This window comes from Perca fluviatilis, chromosome 23 (genome assembly GCF_010015445.1).
Source record: "Perca fluviatilis chromosome 23, GENO_Pfluv_1.0, whole genome shotgun sequence".
Lineage (NCBI taxonomy): Eukaryota > Metazoa > Chordata > Actinopteri > Perciformes > Percidae > Perca > Perca fluviatilis.
In genome coordinates, this window is record NC_053134.1 from 26112837 (window position 1) to 26127727 (window position 14891).

Sequence of the window (14891 nt, forward strand, 5' to 3'; positions counted from 1 at the left end):
GAAAGTGTGAAGTCTTCTGGTAGCTGTGCCGAGAGAAATCTCAATCATTCCCAATCTTACAGAGACGGAGAGCGTAGGTATATGTAAGGAGATAACATAGGCACAGGCTAATTACTGATCACTAACATGCTAGTTACCATTAGTAATTAAACCTAAACAGATAATGGAAGTCCAAACTGCCTGTGAGCTTCTCCTGTACTATACGGTAATTCCTCTACTGTGTGACAGTAAGTCTCGTGGTTATGACACTATCGTTAGCCTTTTGTTATAAAAGCGTCTGCTACGGAGCCATAACGTGAGGTACAAGGTAATGGAGCCTTTTATACATTGTCGTGTTTCTTTAGAAATAAACAACGGACAAATAGAGTCTTTAAACGCTTCAGATGTAAAGTTATTCGCTGTTAAGTGGCCCCAAAATGAATGGTAGTCAATGGGATGCTAACGGCAGGTGATTGTTTAGTAGCATCAAAATGGCGCCATACGAGGTTCGAGTTCTGAAGCGAAGCTTATATTACCCCCTTGGTTCATCTCAGTAAGCTAGTAAGAGTACACAACAGACAACTTCATTGTAGGTTACTTCAAAATAAAAGCCTTCCTGTGATGGTTCGCAGTAAAACTAAATTACTGTTAAACAAATAAGGTTGTGGACCTTTTCACATATCAGCTGTAAATCAAGTACTGTAAATAATGTAAATAGTGAGTTTTAATCACACTATAATTGACCATTTCCTGTAGACTGTTTTAAACTAAACAACATGACTTTCTTATACAAGTGCTTTATACAAACATTTTACAACACTGTAAGGTACTTTTTATTATTTAAATTGTCTCCTACTTGCCTATTGTACGTTTTACTTCTCTATTTTCATAGCTTTGCATATTCATATTAATTATACAAAATATTATGAATAATCTATGATGTATAAATAAAGAGGATAACAAGGAGACTTTATTGATCCGGTGGTGAAATTCACAAGCTACCTGCCAAGTCAAACTTCCGCTGTTATTTTGGTGAAAGTAACGTAAGAGTAAAAGTAACACAAAAGTAGTGTAACACATTACAATTCAGAGACAGTAATATTGTAATATAACTAATTACTCTCAAATGACAGTAACTAGTAATCTATAATGTATTACATTTTGGAAGTAACTTGCCCAACACTGTTTAAGGGGGGGGCGGTTGCCTCCCCGGGCCCCCCCACTAGACCGGGCTGATCCCTCTTGAGTCAGCTGAGACAGCTTACAAGTAATTTGTCTGTCTTGGATTGAATGTCACCAGACATTTCCTGAAGTTGGTTGCTTGGCTGATGTGCCATTAAAGGTTGGTTTACAATGATCTTTAAGAGCAAAAGCATGAATCAGTGGAGGTAAGCAGCAAGGCAGGCTGCATGCTACTGTTATATCACACTAACACCTCTTTATACATGAAGACGTCACTTTAATCAACAGCAACAGCGAAGACATATTCAGAAATACAAAGCTAAGCCAGAGGGTTCGCGTGTTGGGTCCCGACAGCAGTCCTGGTATGGGACACTTCACACTGATTTCCTCCTCTTGCCGAAGACATTGTTGATGAGTTTGGCCATGGACCTGGAGCCGCTGGGGCGTCTCCTGCGCTCCTTGGCCTTGCTGCCCAGGCTAGCGTTTTGCACCATCTTGGAGAATATGAGCGCCAGCTCCTGGTGGTGCTCGGCTGCCGACAGCTCGTAGAACTGGCCCTGACACTGGGCAGCCAGACACTGAGCTTCTTCACGCTGCACCTCTCTCCTGTGGCACAGGTCCTGTTTGTTGCCCACCAGAAATATGAGCGAGTCTACGTTCCTGTAGGTCAGAAAGCAATCAGCTGATTCTTCACTGCTTCTGTTTCCATGCACATAATGGCCATTGTTATATTACAGTCTGGGTGCAATTTCCCCCCTTTCTGGTCTACATATCCCTGCCATTGCGGAATTATTTTTATCCCCGGTGAGGGCAAAATGTACCCCCCCCCCTCAAAATTATCAATGCTACTTTACCAATAGACCATTATATACCTAAAATAGAAGTATTTTAAACTAAGTAAAGCACTGTAACGTGAACAGTCTATAGTGCGATAAAACGATAAAATCAGAGCAGCAGTTGCTGGTTGGATTTAGCCGCTACAGAGCCCCAGGACGCCGGCTACCAGCAGCAGTTGTTTAGCCGCCAATAGGTGACTGTGAGCCAGCTACAGGCACCGCCAGATGACGCCACTTTCCTAAAGCCAAATGGCTTGGCAAATGGTTATCTGTATGCATTTTCAGCTATCCACGTCTATCGCGAGAACGTGCCGTACTATCTCGAGAACAACGCTTGTAAAAAGCTGGGTGATAATCCTGTGTTTTACCCATCCACCACCCCAACCAACGTCCCTCAGCGGATGTACATCCTTTCATACTACTTGCTACTGTGAAAATTCACACGTAATGTAGGTCAATGGCGGCCGTACGGTGTTGATAAACACGCTAAAAAGCAATTATGCATCTTGACACGCCAAAATGCCATACGAATTGGCTTGTCATACATACGCCACTTTATGAGATCAGTCTGGCAAATCGCACCCTGGTTCCAGTGATCTTAGTCCATACCTTAGCTCTCTGATCAGCTGCATGATGGCTTTGGCAGTGAGGAAGGAGGACCGGTCACTGATATCATAGACCACAATGAAGCCATCGGCCCAGCTGATCTGCTTCTTTACAGTAGACATACCCTCACAGGCCTGGAAAACAGACCGGTTAATGACATTACATAAACACATCAATGTTAAATGTTGTGGTCAGAATAACTTCCAATTCAAACAGTCATATATTAACAAGTTGCTCTCCTGTGGAATCAGCTCCCAGGTTGGGTTCAGGAGGCAGACACCGTCTCCATATTGAGTTAACCTAAAACTCTCCTCTCTGGCTGGTCTGGCTTAAGTTTGCCTCGGACCAGCTCTTATTTATGCTGCTGTAGTTCTAGACTAGTGGGGGACTTCCTTTGACTCACCAAGCTCCTACACCCCCATACCACCTCTCTTCTGTTAAAAGATGCAATAATAATCCTATTGTTATTCTTGCTCCATCCATCTGTAAACTCACCTGAGAGCATGGCTCATAGAGCTGGAGATTGGTCTGCTTCCCATCCACAGACAGACGCTTCCTGTATATGCACTCTGTGGGAGCAGAGCAGCAGGGAAACCACAAATAAGTCAACCAATCAAAGAAACTGTATCTGAACCACAGTGCTCAGTGTGTGACGTTGTCTTTCCTTTTATTGGTAACAAATGGCCACGCCCGCTAGGCTACAGCTAGGTGACGGACTTCTTCTTGAGAGCAGGCAGAGAGCAGATGGTGTCCAGCTGAGTCAGCCAGTCCATGGGTCAGGCAATCCGTGCGCACACATTTAACACACACATTTCCACAGGCAGCTTTTTTCAACTGCAACTCTGCTGTATCTGTGACGTGCAGCGGATTCCAAGCAAAGTTGTGTCACCACAACCTGATGCCGATGGTGTAACGTTTTGCAGACAGTTAGTCGTTGGTGTTGATGGGCCTTATTTTAACGATCTGAGCGCACGGCGTGAAGTGCATGGCACAGGTGCGTTTAGGGCGTGTCCAAATCCACGTTTGCTAGTTTGACGGCAGATAAAAGGGTCTATGCACCGGGCGCCTGGTTCTAAAGGGTTGTTCTTAGTGTCTTCATTAATCAGAGGTGTGTTTTGGGCGTAACATGCAATCAACCAATCAGAGATCATCTCCCATTCCCTTTAAAAGCCAGGCGCGTTTGGACCTTGGCGCATTGCTGTTATGATGGAGGATTTACAACGTAATATTTTTATTTGTAATCTTCTGCGTGTGTGTGTGTGTGTGTGCTGCTGTGCGTCCCTGTGTGTGTAACAAACATAGTGTGCGCACGCTGTGCACGAGCCTAGGAGCGTTTTACTAATGCTCTGTTAAAATAACAATGAAATGCTGAGTTATTGACTTTAGACCAGGTTTTTGTTGGTCAATGGTGCCATCACTTCCCGCTGCCTCAAAATAGCAATACGCCCAGAATGCACCTGAACACACCTCCCTGTAAGACCAGCACGCCCAGAATGCACCTGAACACACCTCCCTGTAAGACCAGCACGCCCAGAATGCACCTGAACACACCTCCCTGTAAGACCAGCACGCCCATGGGCGCACAGATGGGTGCAGGTGCATTTGCTATTCAAACGACGCGGGCACTGGACGGGAAACTGACAACTGGGTCGGTCTTAAACTAGCAAACACTTATGTTGGGCTTTGTGCTGCACCGGGTGTAAGAGAGGACCCAATATGTTTTTGTCAGTCTGTCAATCTAGCCTATCACAAACTATTTGGTACGTTTTCTACTCCAGTCACACACTTTGAAAAGTTGTTTAGTTTACTTCAAATTACGTTATGTATTGCTAGTAACCATCTAGTCGTCATTGCTACAATACTAATGTTACTACTATGCTACTACTACCAAAACAAATATATATATATATATATAAAACTCAGCAGGTATACCAACTGCCTGGGCAACCCTCTGCTAAGCTAACTGTTAGCATCCCTGTAGTCACACAGAGACGTATGATAATAAAGATCACGATCTTTTCATTTGCTCGTAATTTAAAAAATAGCATGCGTGTAGACATGGGAGAACATATTGGAGGCACGTTCGCGAGGCTGCCCTCTCATTGGCTACCGCTCCGCAAAAGTAGACTCTGAACTATCGCCACCGTCAGCGAATTTGGCCGTTATTTCGGCTGCCTGTTGAAAGCCAGCGTAACACGGTGCTGGTCTGACTATCGGGAGCAGATTGAGGTTCAGTGTCTTGTCTAAGGACATCCATGTGGACAATGACAAATGTCAACTTTCTCAAAAGCAAACGTTGAACCGTTAAATGTGGACTTAAGGTTGGAAACATATATGTAAAACACTGATATTCTTTCCAGTTCTGAATTGTTTTGTAAACTGGTTTTATATTGGTTTAAATTGGTTGGTATTGTTTATGGATAGGACAATCACAAATTGTTATACTCATATGTAAATCTTGCTGTTATTTGTAGATCATGATAGACACATTTCACACTAATATTGAGACTAATGTCTCTCCATAAGCGTGCTCCTGTTCAGGTCACACCTCACACAGTATCTTTGCTTGACTGTGTCAGAGTGCGGGGAGAGAACAAGCTCAGATGAAACTAGGTTATTCTCGGGGAAACAATGGCCTATTGAGCCACTATCAGAGACCAGAGTGAGTCATTCTCCTGGCAGGCCTGCTAGCTTTTCATGGAGGTTGCAGAATGGTATCACACAGCATGGCTCCTTAGACCACATGCTGACCAACAACATCTTCAAAATGACACACTAAATGGATCAAATATTTAGCCCATGCTGTGATATTAGGCTGCATGCTTTTGACAGAGGCTGCACCACCTGAAGTTTAAACGCTTGGCAGTTGTCTTGACACAAAGTACATAACATAGAAGAGTGTATACAAGAAGATGAGATAAGGGGCCTTGGATAGAAAGTACTGCTTAGACAAACAGTGTATAGAAACTAGAAAGCTGCCAAACAAAATCAGACATAATGCAGATGACTGTGGCTTTCTACAGCCCAGGATAGAAACAAGCAAACATATGCAGATAGACATTTAATGCCAAGGTTTGCTCATTTTGGTTGGGAGAAAAAAAACGTTTTCAGATTCAATACCCATCTGACTTAATATTATTAAAAAGTCAAATATAGTGCAATACATATGCACATGTACATATGGGACATTTGCAGTTGTAGGTAGACTTGTGAGCCTGGCACTGAGTTAGAATGTGTGGAAAGGTTGAGGACACATAGGTGTGGAATAGTACAAATATGATGAACCGTGGCTACATGTGCTGCCAAACTGGTGAAACTCACAGAACTTCATTAGACGGTTCGAATGTTTAGTGTATGTGTATAATATTTCATGTAAACATCACAGTGCATGCTTCATTGAAAAGCCATGAGTCAGATGGATGCTTTTTCAGCTTAATAGGTGTAATGAAATTCGGAGTAGTAACTACTGCGAATTTCATTTACATGTTTCAATTCTTTTGAGTCATGTATAATAAAGTCAGGTTTTATCAGGGAGTCCACCACCGAGACAGAGACAGATAGAGAGACAGATACAGAGACAGATAGAGAGACAGATACAGAGACAGATACAGAGACAGAGACAGATACAGAGACAGAGACAGATACAGAGACAGATACAGAGACAGAGACAGATAGAGAGACAGAGACAGATACAGAGACAGAGACAGATAGAGAGACAGATACAGAGACAGAGACAGATAGAGAGACAGATACAGAGACAGAGACAGAGACAGATACAGAGACAGATACAGAGACAGATACAGAGACAGAGACAGATAGAGAGACAGATACAGAGACAGAGACAGAGACAGAGACAGATACAGAGACCGATACAGAGACAGAGACTCACCTGAAGAGGAAGAGTACTCGCCAATAAAGCGCCTGGTGAGGAACCGGACGATCAGAGCTGCACACACACACACACACACACACACACACACACACACATACGCATGCACGCACACACACACACACACACACACAAACATACACTTATACGCACGCACGCACACATACACAGACACACACACACAAATATAAAGAGACACACACACCGCAAAGACAAAGAGATAGACAAACACACATACAAACACACACATATACACACACAGACAAAGACACAGAGACACACACACACAAATACATACACACACACACACATAGAAAGAAAGAGACACACAGACAAAGACAGAGAGATAGACAAACACACATACACACACACATACACACACACACACACACACATATACACACAGACAAAGACAGAGAGAGAGAGAGAGACACACACACACACACACACATACACATAGAAAGAAAGAGACACACACACAGACAAAGACAGAGAGATAGACAAACACACATACAAACACACACATATACACACACAGACACACACACAGACAAAGACACAGAGACACACACACACAAATACATACACACACACACACATAGAAAGAAAGAGACACACAGACAAAGACAGAGAGATAGACAAACACACATACAAACACACACACACACACATATACACACACACACATACACACATATACACACAGACAAAGACACAGAGAGAGAGACACACACACACACAGACACAGACACACACACACACACACACACACACATATACATACACAGACACACACACACACACACAGAGTCAGAAACACATAGAGTCAGACAGACAGGTGAGCTGGTCAGAAGACAACTTGTTGAGAGACAGCTCTCCTACCTGACTTCCCGACCCCCCCACTGCCCAGCACAGCCATCTTGATCTCATTCATGTTTGGCGGGTGTGAACCAGACCAGTCTCCCCTAGCTCCAGAACTCTCCCTCACATAGCACTGCTTTAAAGAGCTAAGGAGGGAAACAGCTGGCTCAAAGTCAGCACAGCTGATAGGCTGCCTGGAGCCAGCCGTGCAGCAGGCTGGCCAGGGGTGGGGGGGGCAGGGCAGGGGGGCGTGTCTACCAGCCAGCCAGTGCACGTGTCTTTACAGCCACATACAATGTACAATAATACTTGATTCACAAATCACTCTCTACAGGATGTTTGAATATGCAGATGAACTGGTGAAACGGTGGTAATGAAGGCAGACTTGAGCCAGCTCCATCCACAGCTGCTTCTCTCATACATTAGATGAGACTGACTGTGTCTGAGGGGCCCCATATGGAGGATGAAGGAGTTCATTATCACTGCCATGTACACTGACTATTACACATCTTATCACAGAATGTAAATCAGCATGGAGACATAAATAAATCACCCAGATAGGAAACACATCCTCTGTCAAAGTAATGTGTTCTGTTCAATGTAAGAGATAGGCTCACTGCTCCCAAAGACCATGTAGGGCCAACATCCCACTCAGGACCTCCACTGCACTTGGTCTTGGCCAGTTTTATTTTTAGAAGTAGTTTCCTGAAATCCATGGCTCCATCACCTGCAGTCGGTCACATTCATGGCAGCTTCTGAAATATTGTTTTCTGTGACATTTTACTGAATGGGAGCACATACGCAGTGCGCAGACATGAGTCTGTTTCTATCTAATATCCTCCCCTGTTTCCCTTGACTCTCTGTCAGATTCTAAATGGTAACAGCAAAACATGGTTTTCATGGAGGCGGATGATCACTCCTTCAGTGTGAATGGGACCTGGAATAATTGAAAAATGCAGTATTCAATGGCATTTACATTTACATTTTACAGTTACATTTAAAGGAACACACCGACTTATTGGGAATTTAGCTTATTCACCGTAACCCCCAGAGTAAGACAAGTCCATACGTACCCTTCTCATCTCCGTGCGTGCTGTAACGCTGTCTGACGGCTCCAGCATTAGCTTAGCCTAGCCCAGATCCTGCAGGTAACTGGTTCCAACTAGCCTACTGCTCCGAATTGTGACAAAAGTGACAAAATAACGCCAACATGTTCCTGTTTACACGTATTGTGATTTGTAAGTGGGTACAAAAAGAAACGTAACATGAGACACAGCCATCTTCTAACAGTAAACAAACCGGGAACTATATTCTCAGACAGGCTTTGCTGCGCACATACCTCCTCCCAAGCACTATATTCTTCCGCCTGAGAATATAGTTCCCTGTTTGTTTACTGGTTGCAGAAGCGCTTGTCATTATTTACTCGTTTTGTTACACACTGTGATCTACAAATCTACTATCTCGTAAATATAGTAAACATGTTAACAATCGCTGTCGCTTCGAGCAGTAGGATTACTGGAACCATTCACCTGTGTGTTCTGCTGTATCGACTTGTCTAACTCTGGGGGTTACAGTGAATAAGCTAAATTCCAAATAAGTCGGTGTGTTCCTTTAAAGGTAAAACAAACGAGTTATTTGAATCAGTCAGCTGTTGAACTGTTTTTTAAAGGTCCCATGGCATGGAAATTTCCCTTTATGAGTTTTTTTTAACATTAATATGCGTTCCCCAAGCCTGCCTATGGTCCCCCAGTGGCTAGAAATGGTGATAGGTGTAAACCGAGCCCTGGGTATCCTGCTCTGCCTTTGAGAAAATGAAAGCTCAGATGGGCTGATCTGGAATCTTCTCCTTGTGAGGTCATAAGGAGCAAGGTTACCTCCTCTTTCTCTGCTTTGCCCCCCCCAGAGAATTTGGCCCACCCATGAGAGAGAGACATCATGGCTTTCAAATGAGCAAAGTGGCAGTTGGTCAAGGCCACACCCCCACCCTCCACCTTGCCCCCCTCCTCCTCAATAACTACAGACACAGAAATGGCACATCCTAAGGAAAGCTCATTGTGGGACTGGCTCTAGTGGCTGTAGTTCTGCACCAAGGCTGAATTGAGCAGTGGTGGCCTAAAGGTTAGAGAAGCGAGCGTGTGACCGGGAGATCGTCGGTTCAATCCCCAGACCGACAGGATAAAATCTGGGTGGGGAAAGTGAAAGAGCAGCACTTGTCCCTCCTTCATTACCACCACTGAGGTGCCCTTGAGCAAGGCCCTTAACCCCAACCGCTCCAGTGGAGCTGCTCAGTGGCCAGCAGATCAGAGTGTGGTTGTACTGGGCAGCTTCCAGATATGAATGTGGAACTGTGTGAATGTGATCAGGGCGTTCCTGCAACAGAGAGGCTGCCTCTCAGAGAACCTTCCCTAAAATACATTTTGGGAAAGAGACTTCAGATACATAATTGGGTGACCACTAAGGCCTATATAAAAGAGACTTCAGATACAGTATTAGGGGACCACTAAGGCCTATATAAAAGAGACTTCAGATACAGTATTAGGGGACCACTAAGGTCTATATAAAAGAGACTTCAGATACAGTATTAGGGGACCACTAAGGCCTATATAAAAGAGACTTCAGATACAGTATTAGGGGACCACTAAGGCCTATATAAAAGAGACTTCAGATACAGTATTAGGGGACCTAAGGGTACTGGGTCTGTGTACTGGGTCTGTACACACAGTCTGGCACCCTGTGAGTTATCAAGATGGCGCCGGTGTCTATGGCCTGCCGTCTGTCTCTGCGCACTCTGTTTGTATATATGTTATTTTTGTCAATTATTATTGCAAATGTCAACTCTCTACTGGTCTATGATCGCCAAATACTCCTAGACCTTAGACCCTTGATTACAAACTCGGTGCCATTTGAGCATGATGGCCAAAAAACCTTCTGTCCTCCGTTTCTCACGGGAATACCAGCTCACCTTCGCCGTGTGTCAATTCCACCTTTGCGCCAGAACGCCGTAAACGCCGAAGCGTGGTTTGGCTGGTGAAACTGAGGACCAGGCTGGCGTCCTCCACCATGACTGTGCCTGAAATCCGTTCAGATTTTCATCGAACTCGTGTATGGCGTTCTGCGGACCCGATCGACTCTTGCCTGGTTCCAGTGGCTGGCTTGGAAGTGGGGCTCCCTGCTTCCGTGTTCAGGCTCCTCACCTCCGCTGGCGGGGTGAATCACCAGAATCTCCGGGCTTGCCCGATTACACTGCTGCAAAATCCCGGATCCAGCTAGGTTTGCCCTGGTGAATGCTAGATCGCTAGCAAACAAAACTTTTATCTTGAAGGATTTCTTTGAGTCGCGTGATCTGGATTTTCTCTGCGTAACGGAAACGTGGATTCCTGTGGGTGAGTCGACTGCTCTTTGTGAACTTCTACCGTTTGACTGTTTGTACTTTAACTCCCCGAGGACGTCAGGTCGTGGAGGAGGACTGGCCACGGTCTATAAAACAAAATTTAAGTGTAAACAGCTCGCACTCGCTGTATCCTACGCCAGCTTTGAGGTGAATTTGTTCGAACTGAGCGGTGCATCTCCAGTGCTGTGCGCCCTCGTATATAGGCCACCCAAATACAACAAGGATTTCATCAATGACTTTTCTCAATTTTTGGCTGAGTTAGTGCCAATGTATGACTGCCTCCTTATTGTAGGGGATTTTAACATCCACGTGTGCTGTCCTGAAAGCCAATGGCAAGAGCCTTTTGGATATCATTGAGTGTTTTAATCTTGTACAGTGTGTATCTGGTCCCACGCGGGAGCGGAGGCACACTCTTGATTTGGTTTTAACTCATGGCTTAACTGTTTCTAATCTTGAAATTTGTGATGCTTTCTTCTCTGATCATATGCCTGTGGTATTTGAAATCTCCCTCTCCTGTGTTGTGGTTAAACCGTGTGCTCCTGTGCGCCGTGGTAGAATAGTTAACCCTTCCACTGCTGCTCATTTTTCCTCTATTTTTAATCTAGATCGTGTCTCTCTTGGGTCTAACACAATTGTTGAAGATCTGTGCGCTGGTTTTAATGCTGCTTGTCAAGCAGCATTAGATACAGTAGCCCCCGTAAAAACTAGGCTGTCCAAACTTAGACCTGATCCTTGGCTGAATGATGTCACCCGCACTGCCAGACGTGGGTGCAGAAGGAAAGAAAGTGGAAGAGTGATAAACTGCAAGTATCATTTCAGATACTTAAGAGAGTTGGCGTTCTTATCAAAAAATTGTAAAAGCTGAAAAGACCAAGCATGTTTCTAACATTATTTCTTCTAATGGTCATAATCCTCGAGTTCTTTTAATGCCCTCAAAACTATTCTTAATGTCCCACAACTCCAGTGTTTGGATAACCCATCAACGGTGTGTGAGGGAGTTTCTTCACTTCTTTATCCACAAGGTGGAGAGCATTAGGGCCCTTATTGGTCCACCTTTGTATGACCTTGGCATTTCTGTAACCTGTTCTGCTGTTTTGAACCAGTTTGAGCCTGTGTAGTTTGCCTTTTTAGAAATAATTATTGGTCAAATGAAGATCACTGGCTCCCCCAATGATTTGATTCCCCCACGTCTTTTTAAAGAGGTTTTTCCTACAGTGGCGCCCTGCCTACTTGATATTGTTAATGTCAGTTTACTTACTGGAGTCGTACCTATGAGTTTTAAACACGCAGTTGTTCAACCCTTGCTAAAGAAACCTGGTCTGGACCGACTTGAACTCTCAAACTACCGGCCTATCTCTAAGCTCCCTTTGCTTTCCAAAATTATGGAGAAAGCTGTTTATTTGCAGCTGAGGACATTTTTGAATGACAATTGTATAACTGAAATTTTCCAATCAGGGTTTAAGTCAGCCCACAGCGCACGGAGACAGCTCTGCTGAGGGTTTTAACGACATTTTTTAACTTCAGACTCTGGTGATACTGTTGCTCTGCTGCTATTGGACCTTCTACGGCTGCGTTCGATACAGTCGACCACCAAATCTTATTGTCTCGACTAGAGAACTGTGTGGGCATTAAGGGGTTGGCCTTAGCCTGGATTAGGGCCCTATTTGGAAGGCAGAAGCTTTTCAGTTCAGGTTGGTGATGCTGTGTCCTCTACGGCTCCTCTGTCATGCGGTGTTCCTCAAGGGTCTGTCCTTGGGCCGCTACTTTTTTCAATGTACCTGCTGCCTCTTGGGTCAATCCTCAGAAGTCATAATGTTTCGTTCCATTTTTATGCTGACGACTGCCAAATATATGTACCGCTAAGTCGGTCAATAACTCTTTTAGAGTGTCTAAATGAAGTGAAAGCATGGATGGCTATGAATTTTTTGTATTTAAATGAGAGCAAAACTGAGTTTGTGTTAATTGCTCCTAGTGACTCGGCTGCTGCGGTTCCTGTTGACGTAGGTTGTCTAACCAGACACATCAGCCCTGTGGTTACAAACCTGGGTGTCAGGTTGGACGGTCGTTTAAAACTCGACGCACAGATTGGTGCAGTGGTGAAGACCGGCTTCTTCCAGCTGAGGCAATTAGCCAAAGTAAAACCGGTTCTATCTAGACATGATTTTGAAATTTTAATCCATGCTTTTATAACCACTCGTTTAGATTATTGCAATGCACTTTACATTGGTATTAGCAAATCTAATATGGCACGATTACAGCTAGTCAAAATGCAGCTGCTCGTCTTTTAACTGGAACTAGAAAATTTGACCATATCACACCCATCCTCCAATCACTCCACTGGCTCCCTGTGCACTTTCGCACTGATTTTAAAAATTATGTTATTTGTTTTAAATGTCTGCATGGCCTGGCCCCCAGTACCTGTCTAATCTGCGCCGTGCCCTACACCCCTTTCGTCTGCTCCGGTCGGCTGACCAGGCACTACTGGTCGTCCCCAGGACTAAACGTAAATCCAGAGGTGACCGTGCGTTTGCCGTGGCAGCTCCGAGACTCTGGAATGAGCTGCCTTTGCACATCAGACTGACTGAGTCTCTTGCTGTTTTTAAATCTCGTCTTAAAACTCATTTATTTTCTTTGGCTTTTAACTCAGTTTGAGGGTTGACTTTGAGTTTTGTATTGCTGTATTTATTTTTATTGTTTTATTAATATTGTGTTGTGCCTCTGTTGTATGTTATTGTTTATTCATAGACTGTGTTCAGCACTTTGGTCAACAGTGTTGTTTTTAAAGTGCTTTATAAATAAAGGTGGATTGGATTGGATTGGACCACTAAGGTCTATATAAAAGAGACTTCAGATACAGTATTAGGGGACCACTAAGGTCTATATAAAAGCATCCAAAGAGCACCATGTCATGGGATCTTTTAAAAACAGAGTAGTTATGTAATGAGGACATAAATACCTAAATCAAGATTGTAGCTCTTAGTAGAGGACTGGCTCGCCTGCTCCATCCTAACAACTCAAAACCTTTTAGTCCATCAAAAGTCATCACATTTCAGTCAAAATGTTTTCTCTCTGAATTGCGTCAGCTATTTTTTTTTATTTAGGCTTATTCTTGTTTCAAATATCCTTTCAGATTATATTCAACATTTCAGTTCATCTCGCCAAAAAAAAATAAGGCATTGAATTAAAAAGAAAACTTGACCCTTTTGGGAGATATATATCTGTTCCTTATATTCATCTTTACCCTGTTTTTTTTTTTTTACACATAGCTGTTTCTCTCAGTTCATACTGGCTCTCTCTGATTTCAAATAAACTCTGAATACAGTTTGGAAGCAAATGATGTTGTGTATTATCTGTGCACTTTACTGATCAAATGGATCAAAACACTTTAAAGCATGTAAGTTAATACTGAATGTGTTGGTTGGTCCGTTTATAATTTTGAAATGGTTTTATTTTTACATTATTTGTGGGTGATTTTCAGGAAAATGTATGATCAATTATCACTGCCAGAAATGTATTTTCATACACTCTCTCTTGCAACATTTTGTCATGTTTCAACATATGTGTTTCAGCAAATACAGCAATGCACACACACACACACACACACACACACACACACACACACACACACACACACACACACACACACACACACACACACACACACACAGCAGCAGTGTTTTCTATTATTCCTACATTACACCTGCAGCCTACAGCCGACCCAGGACCCACTCTACTCAAGGGAGCACACCCTACTTTCATTTTTTTCCTACAAATTTAATTATACCCTTTTTCTTTTCTTTTTTTTTTACATATTTGAAATAATGCAGTGGGCACCTGCCATCTTTTTACCTCTCTATTCTGTTGGTGTGGTGTTCAGTTCAGTTAAATTCAATTTTATTTATGTATCAAATCATAAAAGGAGTTATCTCGAGACACTTTACAGAGTAGGTCTAGACCACACTCTATAATTTACAAAGACCCAACAATTCCAGTAATTCCTGTCTGGGACCCTTTAATAGCCTTCCCTTTTGCTTGCTAACCCTACCATTTAAACACATGTTTAAAACACTGAGTGAAAAGATCCTTTAACAGTGCTTAATTTTGTAATTAATTTAGTTTGGTATCAATGAGTCAGTTATATACGGTG

At 43.4% G+C, this 14891-nt stretch overlaps 1 protein-coding gene across 2 annotated transcripts; it reads right to left on the reverse strand.

The window, feature by feature from the left end:
- Window positions 1-963: 963 nt before the first annotated feature.
- Window positions 964-7482, reverse strand: rergla (RERG/RAS-like a). Of its 2 annotated transcripts, XM_039792058.1 has the most exons (5): window positions 7375-7482; window positions 6493-6549; window positions 3099-3172; window positions 2607-2737; window positions 964-1821 (listed from the first exon to the last, which is right to left on the reverse strand). In XM_039792058.1, the coding sequence occupies exons 1-5, from the start codon at window positions 7424-7426 to the stop codon at window positions 1536-1538; spliced, it is 600 nt and encodes a 199-aa protein (XP_039647992.1). In that variant the 5' UTR covers window positions 7427-7482; the 3' UTR covers window positions 964-1535. The 2 variants fall into 2 exon arrangements, with proteins under 2 accessions (XP_039647992.1, XP_039647993.1); XM_039792059.1 differs by lacking the exon at window positions 6493-6549 and having other exon boundaries at window positions 7375-7478.
- Between the last annotated feature and the right edge of the window lie 7409 nt (window positions 7483-14891).

Bases quoted from the DNA above. Each gene is read 5' to 3' on its own strand.
- rergla (XM_039792058.1), bottom strand. From the start codon at position 7,426: ATGAATGAGATCAAGATGGCTGTGCTGGGCAGTGGGGGGGTCGGGAAG. The intron at 6,550-7,374 runs GTAGGAGAGCTG...GTGTGTGTGCAG, and splicing joins TGGGGGGGTCGGGAAGTCAG to CTCTGATCGTCCGGTTCCTC. The intron at 2,738-3,098 runs GTGAGTTTACAG...TCTGTTTTCCAG, and splicing joins TCTATGAGCCATGCTCTCAG to GCCTGTGAGGGTATGTCTAC.